This window comes from Oncorhynchus masou, chromosome 11 (assembly GCF_036934945.1).
Source record: "Oncorhynchus masou masou isolate Uvic2021 chromosome 11, UVic_Omas_1.1, whole genome shotgun sequence".
NCBI lineage: Eukaryota > Metazoa > Chordata > Actinopteri > Salmoniformes > Salmonidae > Oncorhynchus > Oncorhynchus masou.
This window is the reverse complement of record NC_088222.1, coordinates 35,945,603-35,960,126: the sequence shown is the minus strand read 5'-3', so window position 1 is coordinate 35,960,126 and position 14,524 is coordinate 35,945,603. Positions and strand designations below refer to the sequence as shown.

The 14,524-nt window shown below is 41.3% G+C and overlaps 1 protein-coding gene across 1 annotated transcript in view; it reads right to left on the bottom strand.

The window, feature by feature from the left end:
* Positions 1-6,253: 6,253 nt before the first annotated feature.
* LOC135548597 (cytospin-B-like) overlaps positions 6,254-14,524 on the bottom strand; it is a 120,395-nt gene continuing 112,124 nt past the window's right edge. The window contains exon 15 of the mRNA XM_064978359.1: positions 6,254-7,881. Within this exon, the coding sequence (XP_064834431.1) occupies positions 7,792-7,881 (90 nt within the window). The 3' untranslated portion in view covers positions 6,254-7,791. The remainder of the gene's footprint in view (positions 7,882-14,524) is intronic.

Genomic DNA, 14,524 nt, shown 5'->3' with positions numbered 1-14,524 from the left:
GGCTGGAGTTGAGTCAGTGTGTTGGCAGCAGCCACTCAATGTTAGTGTTGCTGTTTAACAGTCTGATGGCCTTGAGATAGAAGCTGTTTTTCAGTCTCTCGGTCCCAGCTTTGATGCACCTGTACAGACCTCGCCTTCTGGATAATAGCGGGGTGAACAGGCAGTGGCTCGGTTGGGTGTTGTCCTTGATGATCTTTACGGCCTTCCTGAAACATCGGGTGGTGTAGGTGTCCTGGAGGGCAGGTAGTTTGCCCCCGGTGATGCGTTGTGCAGACCTCGCTACCCTCTGGAGAGCCTTACGGTTGTGGGCGGAGCAGTTGCCGTACCAGGCGGTGATACAGCCCGCCAGGATGCTCTCGATTGTGCATCTGTAGAAGTTTGTGAGTGCTTTTGGTGACAAGCCGAATTTCTTCAGCCTCCTGAGGTTGAAGAGGCGCTGCTGCGCCTTCTTCATGATGCTGTCTGTGTGGGTGGATCAATTCAGTGTGTCTGTGATGTGAATGCCGAGGAACTTAAAACTTACTACCATCTCCACTACTGTTCCATCGATGTGGATAGGGGGGTGCTCCCTCTTCTGTTTCCTGAAGTCCACAATCATCTCCTTAGTTTTGTTGACGTTGAGTGTGAGGTTATTTTCCTGACACCACACTCCGAGGGCCCTCACCTCCTCCCTGTAGGCCGTCTCGTCGTTGTTGGTAATCAAGCCTACCACTGTTGTGTCGTCCGCAAACTTGATGATTGAGTTGGAGGCGTGCGTGACCACGCAGTCGTGGGTGAACAGGGAGTACAGGAGAAGGCTCAGAACGTACCCTTGTGGGGCCCCAGTGTTGAGGATCAGCGGGGTGGAGATGTTGTTGCCTACCCTCACCACCTGGGGGCGGCTGGGGATGCCGTCTGGGCCTGCAGCCTTGCGAGGGTAATAAGTCTGGCTGCACATCTGACTGGCTGACTTACTGCAAATTAAGAAATGATGTGACTAAACTCAACAAAAATAAGAAGAAACTGTATTATGAAGCCAAGATCAATGGAGTTCTTTGGAGTACTTTAATTGAAATTATGGGCAGAAAGACAAATTCAACTCCATCTTTCATCCAATCAGATGGCTTATTCATCACAAAACCATTTGATGTTGCCAATTATTTTTATGATTACTTCATTGGCAAAGTGGGCAAACTTAGGCCGGAAATGCAACAACGAACAGTGAGCCATCGTATTCATGCATAAAAAAAACAAATAATGAAAGACAAGCATCGCAAGTTTGAATTCTGTAAAGTTAGTGTGGGAGGTGGAAAAAACATGATTGATCAATAATGACAAACCCCCTGGCATTGACAACTTAGATGGAAAGCTACTGAGGATGGTATCTGACTGTATAGTTACCCCTTTCTGTCATATCTGAGTCCTTAGGAAAGTCTTTGTCCTAGGGCCTGGAGGGAAGCCAAAGTAATTCTGCTACCCAAGAGTGGTAAAGCGGCCTTTACTGGTTCTAACAGCAGACCTATCAGCTTGTTGCCAGCTCTTAGCAAACTGTTGGAAAAAATTGTGTTTGACCAAATACAATGTTATTTGTCTGTAAACAAATTAACAACAGACTTTCAGCATGCTTATCGAGAAGGGCACTTAACACTTAACTGCACTGACACAAATAACTGTTGATTGTTTTCAAAGAAATGGATAATAAGAAGATTGTGGGAGATGTATTGTTAGATTTCAGTGCAGCCGTATTATTGACCATAAACCGTTGTTGGAAAAACGTATGTGTTATGGCTTTTCAACCTCTGCCAATTTGTGGATTCAGAGCTATCTACAGTATCTATAGAACTATAAGGGTTTTCTTTAATGGAAGCGTCTCTAATGTCAAACATGTAAAGTGTGGTGTACTGCAGGGCATCTCTCTCACAGCTAATGAAGTCTCTGAAACCCTTAACAAAGAGTTGCAGTCTGTTTTGGAATTGGTGGCCAGTAATAAACTGTTCCTGAACATCTCTAACACTAAGAGCATTGTATTTGGTACAAATCATTCCTTAAGTTCTAGACCTCAGCTGGATTTGGTAATGAATGGTGTGTCTGACAAGTTGAGGGGACTACAATTCTTGGTTTTACCTTAGATTGTAAACGGTCATGGTCAAAACATATAGATTCAATGGTTGTAAAGATGTGGAGAGGTCTGTCCATAACACCACACTCCACAAAGCAAGTCCTGCAGGCTCTAGTTTTATCTTATCTTGATTATTGTCCAGTCGTGCAGGCCGGAGTTGCAAGGAAAGACCAAGTTAAGCTGCAACTGGCCCAGAACAGAGTATCACGTCTTGCTCTTCATTGTAATCAGAGGGCTGATATAAATACTATACATGACATTCTCTCTTGGCTAAGAGTTGAGGAGAGACTGACTGCAACACTTCTTCTTTTTATGAGAAACATTCATGTGTTGAAAATCCCAAATGGTTTGTATAGTCAACTTACACACAGCTCTGACACACACACTTACCCCCACCAAACATGCCACCAGGGGTGTTTTCACAGTCCCCAAATCCAGAACAAATTCAATAAAGCGTATGTTATTATATAGAGCAATTATTGCATGGCACTCCGTTCCATCTCATCGCCTTTAAATGGTTTATGTAGTTCTGTCCTTGAGCTGTTCTTGTCCATGAATGTTCTGTATTATGTTTTATGTTTTGTGTGGGACCCCAGGAAGAGTAGCTGCTGATTTTGTAATAGCTAATGGGGATCCTAATAAAAAAACAAAATACCAATACCAAACCATTTAAATCATCATTATACTGCCCTCTAAATCAGTGGTAATTAAACTTTTTCAGTGGGAACACCATTTTCTTCTACAGAATTCATTGGAGCCCATCCCCAAGTCTAAGGACAGCCTTAAAATTGGTAAATTAAAATGTGTACATCAACAGAACCAATACATACATTTATTCAACAACAACAAAAATGATCTCAAAATTTATCAAAAGAGTTTTTATATTGTCCCATACAATAATCTGCACCCCTTGTAGGGGAGACAGAATCAGGAGTGCACTGCACTCTAAACAGAAGGTAGTTAGTCGAGCAAAGCAATCCACAGATGGTGTTTAGCTAAAAGGAAGCCTTTACAACATCTATTTCACCAGTCACTTCTATTTCAAATACTTTGGTTTGTTGCTAAAAGTTGGATGTCAAGAGGAAACCTAGGGGCTCTATTCAATCCGCATCGCGGAAGTTCAGCTTTACAGCGTGATTGAAATTTAAAGGCAATGTTCCTGCTTTAGCGGAGCCTGCATTCACGGTAAACGCTGCATATGTCGGCTCAATTGGAAATTATGTTTACATTTCTATCGCATAATCTGTAAAGCTTCAGCGTTACAGATTGAATAGAGCCCTAGTTAGCTGTTGACTGATGTAGGTAGCAGCTAGTTAGCTGTTGACTGATGTAGGTAGCAGCTAGTTAGCTATTGACTGATGTAGGTAGCAGCTAGTTAGCTAGCTAAATAAGAAAAAAATCAGGAATAGGGACAAGCAATGGACAGAAACAACTCACGTTTGTGAAATAATCGATCTGCATTTATTGCTGTTATAATAAAGAGCCATAGTAGTTCCATAATGCTTTTCCAAATCCTGAATCCATCCAAACTATTTGTCTTGGTTAAGCTGTCGCCTGGGTAAAATAAAGCAAGTCTGTTAGCCAGTAGGTGGGACGTAGAGTTGATAGCTCATTTGAATATCCAAGTACATTCACTTCGAATTGGCTGAGCTGGCAAATCAGCTGTTTTTGATCGGTACAAGCCCAAACCATTCTGTTGTTTCCTCTCAGGCCTTGCAGGGGAACAGAAAATAACAGCCTTTTAACATCCTTAATTATACTTTTTGGGAACAAAATATATTTCATTCACATTGTCATTAATTCTAGGTTACACTTCATAGAAACCTGCAACACTGGACAGCTACTTTAATGATTGAAAATGTGAATGTGGAGAAGATCAAGACACAGGACACCTGTTACATGTTATAAACAAGGCTTTAGATGACAACCGATTTTATCTAACACACACGCAGGCACACACACACACACACACACACACACACACACACACACACACACACACACACACACACACACACACACACACACACACACACACACACACACACACACACACACACACACACACACACAATAGAGAGTTTGAGAATGACCAGTGATGATTGACAAAATACTTTATTTAACAATATCCATCTGTCACTCAGTCCAGAGGAGGCTTTCACCTCTGAGCAAATCTCAGAAATCTCTCTCTCTGTAATAGAAAACGCTCACATACAGTTGAAGTCGGAAGTTTACATACACCTTAGCCAAATACATTTAAACTCAGTTTTTCACAATTCCTGACATTTAATCCTAGTAAACATTCCCTGTCTTAGGTCAGTTAGGATCATCACTTCATTTTATGAATGTGAAATGTCAGAATAATAGTAGAGAGAATTATATATTTCAGCTTTTATTTCTTTCATCACATTCCCAGTGGGTTGTAAGTTTACATACACTCAATTAGTATTTGGTAGCATTGCCTTTAAATTGTTTAACTTGGGTCAAACGTTTACGGTAGCCTTCCACAAGCTTCCCACAAAAAGTTGGGTGAATTTTGGCCCATTCCTCCTGTCAGAGCTGGTGTAACTGAGTCAGGTTTGTAGGCCTCCTTGCTCACACACGCTTTTTCAGTTCTGCCTACACATTTTCTATAGGATTGAGGTCAGGGCTTTGTGATGGCCACTCCAATACCTTGACTTTGTTGTCCTTAAGTCATTATGCCACAACTTTGGAAGTATGCTTGTGGACATTGTCCATTTGGAAGACCCATTTGCGACCAACTTTGAACTTCCTGACTGGTGTCTTGAGATGTTGCTACAGTATATCTACATAATTTTCCCTCCTCATGATGCCATCTATTTGTGAAGTGCACCAGTTCCTCCTGCAGCAAAGCACCCCCACAACATGATGCTGCCACCCCTGTGCGTCATGGTTGGGATGGTGTTCTTCGGCTTGCAAACCTCACCCTTTTTCCTCCAAACATAACGATGGTCATTATGGCCAAACTGTGCTATTTTTGTTTCATCAGACCAGAGGACATTTCTCCAAAAAGAACGATCTTTGTCCCCATGTGCAGTTGCAAACCGGAGTCTGGATTTTTTTATGGCGGTTTTGGAGCAGTGGCTTCTTCCTTGCAGAGCAGCCTTTCAGGTTATGTCAATATATGACTCGTTTTACTGTGAATATAGATACTTTTGTACCTGTTTCCTCCAGCATCTTCACAAGGTCCTTTGCTGTTGTTCCGGGATTGATTTGCACTTTTCGCACCAAAGTACATTTATCTCTAGGAGACAGAACACGTCTCCTTCCTGAACGGTTTGATGGCTGCGTGGTCCCATGGGGTTTATACTTGCTCACTATTGTTTGTACAGATGAACGTGGTACATTCAGGCATTTGGAAATTGCTCCCAAGGATGAACCAGACTTGTGGAGGTCTACAATTATTTCCTGAGGTCTTGGCTGATTTCTTTTGATTTTCCCATGATGTCAAGCAAAGAGGCACTAAGTTTGAAGGTAGGCCTTGAAATACATCCACAGGTACACCTCCAACTGACTCAAATTATGTCAATTAGCCAATCAGAAAAAAAGCCATGACATCATTTTCTAGAATTTTCCAAGCTGTTCAAAGGCACAGTCAATTTAGTGTATGCAAACTTCTGACCCACTGGAATTGTGATACAGTGAATTGTAAGTGAAATAATCTGTCTGTAAACAATTGTTGGAAAAATGACTTGTGTCATGCACCAAGTATCTGACTTGCCAAAACTATAGTTTGTTATAGCAATAAATTGCTATAATTTCTATAGCAAGAAATTTGTGGAGTGGTTGAAAACAAGTTGAAATGACTCCAGCAGTAGTGTATGTAAACATCCGACTTCAACTGTACATTTCCTGCATCATTCTCACATTTCTGAGCACATATATAAATAAATACTGTATACTGCAGTACTTCCTTTATCAGAGACTAACCATGACTGAAGCTAAACATTCAGGGTTGTTGGTTCATTCCGGATTGTCTCTCATGGTACATGTGGATGACATCATCGTAATTGTCCTCGTTTCAACAGCTTTTGCAGTTATGTTCCCTCGACCATCCCCAGTATGACAGCTACAGCTAGAGGCTTGCTGGAGACAAAATCATATTGCTGTGCAAAACCCCAAAAGAACAGTTGCTAAAGGACACCATATAATGGTTTAATTGAGTCAGTCAGGCCCACAGTGCTTAAACAGCGAAGACATTCCTTATTAATAATAACACATTTACATTAAATAGTGTGACTGTAAAATATTATTTAGAGCTACATGTAGTGCTGTCAATTCATTGTAGTGCCAATAGATGGCAACTTGGGTCTGTCTCGTAAACAAAAACAAAGGCATTGGTTTCTTTTGGACGAACGGAAAGCAGTCAATTTGATTTGATAGGCTTCTCATGTAAAACCAAACTCTTCCTTTAAAGGGATAGTTCACCAAATTACAATATGATGTATTAGTTTCCTTACGCTGTAAGCCAGTGGTATTCAAATTCGGGGTCGCAACTCCTAGAGGGGTCGCGGGGGATGTATTTACTGGTTCAAAACATTTGATGAGTGAGATGAAAATGTAATCAATTGAAGGTTATTTGTTGATGTAAAAATATAAATTTTCAGATTTGAAGGTTGTGTTGTTAGATTTGTGGAGTGGTGGGTCAGCAGAAATTCTAGTTGTTTGAAAACCCCCCAAAGGATTGAGAATCCATAACATTTTTGTTGTGATGGTTTAATTTAATGTTTCATTCAATGTGTTTTATTTTATTTTTGTTTGTTTTGGAGTCAAAGATAATAGTTTCAGTATAGTTTTAGTTTTTCAAACAGGTTGCTAATTACTTTATTTCAGTTTACTCAATCATTTATAATGATTCGTTTTTGTTTTAATTTCAGTTTTGATTTACCACAATAACCTTGGTAAGTAGTCTATGGAGATGGAATGAATCTATGCTTTGGTTTAGTTTCCTTGGCGCTGTTTCCAAATGATAATGTTTTAGCATGTGTGGCACAAATCCCATTCAAGTCATGGTATTAGCATTTTTCGCCAATCATGTTTAAATCATCTATAAGTGACTTTGTTGAGCTCATAATCCATTTGAGATACTTTTGGATAATTTGGACATGTGCAAACAATGCTAATATCGGTGCCATGACTTGAATGGGATTTGTGCCACAAATGCTAAAACATTAGCATTTGGAAACAGTATCAAGGAAACTAAACCAATGCATGGATTGCTGTCATACCTTGTCCATAGACTGCTTACAGGATAAGGAAAACAATATGTAATTTTGTAATTTGGGTGAACTATCCCTTTAAAGTATAATTTCTAAATAATCATTGGACTTCAACATAAACAATAAAAAATAATTGCATCATGTCTTTCCATGTAAGGGCTAACAATAAGGTTTTATATTTCTTATTTGCAGTCACAGATCTCAGCATTCTAACACAAAGTGTCGATTGTACCATTATGTACTTAGGAGTTAGAAAAACAGTAACTCCAAGCAAGTTCAAACTTTTAGTGTTGAGGAGGATGTGAGAGTCAGTTGAGGGGGTTCAGTCAGTGTGTTTGAGGAATAAGGGTTCTAGGGTTCCATGTTGAGAGAAGGTGACATGGACCCTACAGGAAGTGCTGCGGTGCATCCCTTCTTCTTCCTCCTCCTGTCCTCCTGCCCCCTGTTCTCTGGTCAAGTCTCAAAGTACTTGTAGATCTGAGAAACATACTGCATGACATTCTGCCAGTCCGGTCTGTCCGTGTGCATCAACTCATCAATGTCCTGAAAGGGCAGACAGACATATAGACAGAGAAAAAAAACAGTTCACTCAACTGTTTAATGTAGGAGCATTATACAACATTTCATACATGGATGCTATACACTGAGTGTACAAAACTTTTGGATAACCTTCCTACTGTAATATTGAGTTGCACCCCCTTTTACCCTCAGAACAGCCTCAATTCGTTGGGGCATGGACTCTACAAGGTATTGAAAGCATTCCACAGGGATGTTGTTCCATGTTGACTCCAATGCTTCCCAAAGTTGTGTCAAATTGGCTGGACGTCCTTTGGGTAGTGGACCATTCTTGATACATACAGGAAACTGTTGCGCAACCCAGCAGCGTTGCAGTTCTTGACCTACTCAAACCGGTTTGCCTGGCACCTATTACCATACCACTTTCAAAGGCACTTAAATATTTTGTCTTGCCTATTCACCCTCTGAATGGCACACATACACAATCCTTGTCTCTATTGTCCCAAGGCTTAAAAATCCTTCTTTAAACTGTCTCCTCCCCTTCATCTACATTGACTGAAGAGGATTTAACAAGTGACATCAATAAGGGATCATAGTTTTCACCTGGATTCAGTCTATGACATGGAAAGAGCAGGTGTTCTTAATATTTTGTACACCGTGTGTATATAAACATGAATAAATTCTACATACATTATATAATATACAAGACTGATTTTCATCATTATCGATTATGCAGATCAATTCAAACTCAGTCGGGACAAAAAAAGTAGTGTATGACAAAGGTGTGTGTGTGTGTGTGTGTGTGTGTGTGTGTGTGTGTGTGTGTGTGTGCATGCCTGCGTGTGCTTGTGTTGGTACACAGATTTGGATCTTAATCCTTGGCCACAGATCGTGGCTCAGACACAAATCAGGTTCGAGATAATAATGGTGAGAGAAAAACAGACATGGAAGGCTGAGCCTTAGAGACACAGACAGGCCAGCATTTACAGGGTCAGGATACCTGTCTTGTGCTGTGACACTGCCATCAGAGCAGCCCTAGCCAGGGTTGGGTCAGCTTTGCATAACAGCCTTAGATTTGGTGGTGTTTAGTCGTGAGTCACCACCACCATACTGTTTACTGTCAAATGTCTGATGTAAACAATCAGTCTTCTGGGATGAAACCGTATGTTTGATTTCCAAGGCAATGGCATAGACCTGGGGAACCCATAAAAAAATCAATATATCTGTCTCTAACATGGTAACCTCTAAGATAAAGAGAGAAACTCAAGTGTTTTAGTACTATATCTCTTGACACAATGATGAAAATAATCATGGCCTCTAAACCTTCAAGCTGCATACTGGACCCTATTCCAACTAAACTACTGAAAGAGCTGCTTCCTGTGCTCGGCCCTCCTATGTTGAACATAATAAACATCTCTCTATCCACCGGATGTGTACCAAACTCACTAAAAGTGGCAGTAATAAAGCCTCTCTTGAAAAAGCTAAACCTTGACCCAGAAAATATAAAAAACTATCGGCCTATATCGAATCTTTCATTCCCCTCAAAAAATTATAGAAAAAGCTGTTGTGCAGCAACTCACTGCCTTCCAGAAGACAAACAATGTATATGAAATTCTTCAGTCTGGTTTTAGACCCCATCATAGCACTGAGACTGCACTTGTGAAGGTGGTAAATTACCTTTTAATGGCGTCATACCGAGGCTCTGCATCTGTCCTCGTGCTCCTAGACCTTAGTGCTGCTTTTGATACCATTGATCACCACATTCTTTTGGAGAGATTGGAAACCCAAATTGGTCTACACGGACAAGTTCTGGCCTGCTTTAGATCTTATCTGTCGGAAAGATATCAGTTTATCTCTGTGAATGGTTTGTCCTCTGACAAATCAACTGTCAATTTTGGTGTTCCTCAAGGTTCCGTTTTAGGACCTCTATTGTTTTCACTATATATTTTACCTCTTGGGGATGTCATTCGAAAACATAATGTTAACTTTCACTGCTATGCGGATGACACACAGCTGTACATTTCAATGAAACATGGTGAAGCCCCAAAATTGCCCTCACTAGAAGCCTGTGTTTCAGACATAAGGAAGTGCATGGCTGCAAACTTTCTACTTTTAAACTCGGACAAAACAGAGATGCTTGTTCTAGGTTCCAAGAAACAAAGAGATCTTCTGTTGAATCTGACAATTAATCTTGATGGTTGTACAGTCGTCTCAAATAAAACCATGAAGGACCTCTCCGTTACTCTGGACCCTGATCTCTCTTTTGATGATCATATCAAGACTGTTTCAAGGACAGCTTTTTTTCCATCTACGTAACATTGCAAAAATCAGAAACTTTCTGTCCACAAATGATGCAGAAAAATTAATCCATGCTTTTGTTACTTCTAGGTTAGACTACTGCAATGCTCTATTTTCCGGCTGCCCGGATAAAGCACTAAATAAACTTCAGTTAGTGCCAAACACGGCTGCTAGAATCCTGAGTAGAACCAAAAAATGTGATCATATTACTCCAGTGCTAGCTTCCCTACACTGGCTTCCTGTTAAGGCAAGGGCTGATTTCAAGGTTTTACTGCTAACCTACAAAGCATTAGATGGGCTTGCTCCTACCTATCTTTCCGATTTGGTCCTGCCGTACATACCTACATGTATGTTACGGTCACAGGACACAGGCCTCCTAATTGTCCCTAGAATTTCTAAGCAAACAGCTGGAGGCAGGGCTTTCTCCTATAGAGCTCCATTTTTATGGAATAGTCTGCCTACCCATGTGAGAGATGCAGACTCGGTCTCAACCTTTAAGTCTTTACTGAAGACTCATCTCTTCAGTGGGTCATATGATTGAGTGTCTGGCCCAGGAGTGTGAAGGTGAACGGAAAGGCTCTGGAGCAACGAACCGCCCTTGCTGTCTCTGCCTGGCCGGTTCCCCTCTTTCCACTGGGATTCTCTGCCTCTAACCCTATTACAGGGGCTGAGTCACTGGCTTACCGGTGCTCTTCCATGCCGTCCCTAGGAGGTGTGCGTCACTTGAGTGGGTTGAGTCACTGACGTGATCTTCCTGTCTGGGTTGGCGCCCCCCTTGGGTTGTGCTGTGGCGGAGATCTTTGTGGGCTATTCTCAGTCTCAGGATGGTAAGTTGGTGGTTGAAGATATCCCTCTAGTGGTGTGGGGGCTGTGCTTTGGCAAAGTGGGTGGGGTTATATCCTTCCTGTTTGGCCCTGTCCGGGGGTATCATCAGATGGGGCCACTGTGTCTCCTGACCCCTTCTGTCTCAGCCTCCAGTATTTATGCTGCAGTAGTTTATGTGTCGGGGGGTAGGGTCAGTCTGTTATATCTGGAGTACTTCACCTGTCTTATTCGGTGTTCTGTGTGAATTTAAGTATGCTCTCTCTAATTCTCTCTTTCTCTCTCGGAGGAGGATCTGAGCCCTAGGACCATGCCCCAGGACTACCTGGCATGATGACTCCTTGCTGTCCCCAGTCCACCTGGCCGTGCTGCTGCTCCAGGTTCAACTGTTCTGCCTGCAGCTATGGAACTCTGACCTGTTCACCGGACATGCTACCTGTCCCAGACCTGCTGGTAGAGATACTCTTAATGATTGGCTATGAAAAGCCAACTGACATTTACTCCTGAGGTGCTGACTTGTTGCACCCTCAACAACTACTGTGATTATTGTTATTTGACCATGCTGGTCATTTATGAACATTTGAACAACTTGGCCATGTTCTGTTATAATCTCCACCCGGCACAGCCAGAAGAGGACTGGCCACCCCTCATAGCCTGGTTCCTCTCTACGTTTCTTCCTAGGTTTTCGCCTTTCTAGGGAGTTTTTCCCAGCCACCGTGCTTCTACACCTACATTGCTTGCTGTTTGGGGTTTTAGGCTGGGTTTCTGTACAGCACTTTGAGATATCAGCTGATGTAAGAAGGGCTATATAAATAAATGTGATTTGATGTGTTTGTCTCACTCCATCTCATGAAGCTTGAGGGATGATTATTCTAAGACTGGGTTGGTTGGCAAATGTCTTGACTCAGACGTCCAGTGGGGTTGGACTTTGTAATGTCATGGCAATCCTGACGTTCCATTGTAACCTCAACTATGACTTCCCCTGCACTAATAGCAGAGTGAAGTGAACCATAGTTTCACATTAAGCACTTAAGCCTGACTTAATTCCTTATTTAGGTCCCTTGGGTGTGTGAGTGCTTTGGATTTGAACTATCCTTGAGATTTGTGTACTTGGAAAGTTCTCTCTCAGGGAGTAATTTTAACATTTGCATGGGTTTAAGAAAGATGCAAGGACCCAACTGGGATCCTGACTGTAACAAACTTGGGTTCAAATACTATCTGAAATATTTCAAATACTTTGCGTGTTTGCCTTAGCCTGTCTAGAGGGTCAGCTGGGCAGGGTTTGCACATTTTAAACTATTCTATTAGGTCCATAGTGTCAGACATGCTCAATCAAGCCCATCTAAAGTATTTGCAGTGATTTCAAATAGCATTTGAACCCAGGTCTATGATCCTGACTATCCCAAGCACCCAGCTACCATAGTGTGCCTTGCTCTTCGCATGCAATGAGGGCAAAACGCCCCTAAAGAATGTAGGACATGGAAAATACCATTGTCAATCAAGTTACGTTAATGTCCAGAGGGCTAACATACACTGTCATAAAGCACACATAGTGTACCAATGCCTTCGGTTTCCCCCATAGGATAACCTTTTTTCAGTTCCAAGTAGAACCCTTTTTGGTTCTAGGTAGAACCCTTTTGGGATCCATGTCGAACCCTCTGTGAAAAGTGTTCAACATGGAACCCAAAGGGATTCTACCTGGAACCCAAAGGGTTCTTCAAAGGGTTCTCCTATGGGGACAGCCGAAGAACCCTTTTAGGTTCTAGATAGCTCCTTTAAAAAAAAATAAGAGTGTAATCCTGCTACGTCCACACAGATATACCCTCCACTGTCCTCTAAACACCCACACATTCACTATACAAAACTGGGCAGGTTTAAAATAATCTCTCATTCCTTGTCACGCCTTAGCCTATCCATTATTGGCATGACAACGAACATGACAGGGGAGCTGGCAAAGGCACAGAATGAGCTAGGTTTATGGGAAATAACAGTAAAAATATTTATTTTAAAGCAGCAATCAGCAGTAGAAATAATAACAAAGCGTACTCCCTGCCCGTTTCTGTAAAAAGCTGAGGGATGGGGCTGAAAAAATGTAAACACTCTCAAATTCATAGACAGATCTATAGATGCAAGGACTGACCGACCATCCATGATATCAAAATGATAGTTTTAACCATCTTTTAAGGCTATATAGTGTTTGTTTACATTTAATGTAACACTGGAGTAAAACAACCCTATATTTTGTATTCTGATGAGGCGTGACAGTTGATGAGGCATTTATAAGTTATATTCTTCAAGAATCAATGGGAACATATCATTCATTTATAAGTCCAAAAATGTATGCAACAACTGCTATTTGCACCTTTAAAATAACTATTACTCCTGGTGATACATACCCATCCATACACGCTGGTTGTATAATCAGTATTTCAAAACGGCTGTTGGTTTGGAGTCAGATCAAATCAAAACTGTGATCTATGATTTTCCTGACACGTATGCACATGCACACACTCAAGCATGCACGCTGGCACAGAAACACAGACACACACACAGACACACACTGCTAAATGCAGCTGTTTGCTCTGCACCAGGGATCATCAACTAAATTCAGCCGTGGGCTGATTTGTTCTTGAGCAGATGGTCTTGGGGCGGAACATAATTTAAAATAATTGGCAGACTACAAGCCCAAACAGATATAATATTTGACTAACTTATATTTGATGTAATAATTTGTATACAATTACATGTCTCCATTATGAGTGGGAATACTTGGGAACAGATTTCCAAAATTAAAATCACTTGGAGCTGATTTCCTGGTGTTTTTACAGTCTTTTATGTCCAACAACAACAACAAAAAATATTATAATTTGCTCAGAAAACTTGGGGGGCCTATGGACCGCCAGTTGGGGAACCCTGCTCCACACAGTGGCCGTGTCCGAATACCCATACTTGTGTCCTAAATAGTAAGTCATTTGAATATGTGGAAAAATACATGTTGAATAGTATGCAACATTTTGAAAATCGAGTATACTTTAAATGCCTGGATGTCATAGTAATCACTTAGATATGGGGATGTGCTACTGAAATCGACAAATAGCGGGAAACAGTGTAATCGCGCATTACACCTTCTCAGTATGCAAATAAGGATGTGTTATATTAGGCCGATGTGAATTTTCGCAAATCGAGTATGGTTTAAATGCCAGGATGTTATACTCATTCCGGTCTTCATCTAGCAGAATTTGATGCACACTTTTCCACAATGCATTGGAAGAGGTGGGCTGCGAGTGATAGGCCCTAGTTCTGTTCAAGTAGTCAAACCATTAATTAGGGAAGATGCCAAATAGCGAAACTATGTTGTTTTTGTTCTCCTTAAAATTATCACGAGTAGGCTATAGCATCTTAAGCTACAACTGAAGACAGACTTATTTTTTAATTTTTTAAGTGGATTTCTGTTTTCTCATTGAAAAGTGTTTCTTGTTCTCTTGTCCTTTGCCAGTACTAAACCATATTTCATTTCTGAATGTGTCTTTTGACTTCTGAACGTGTCGGC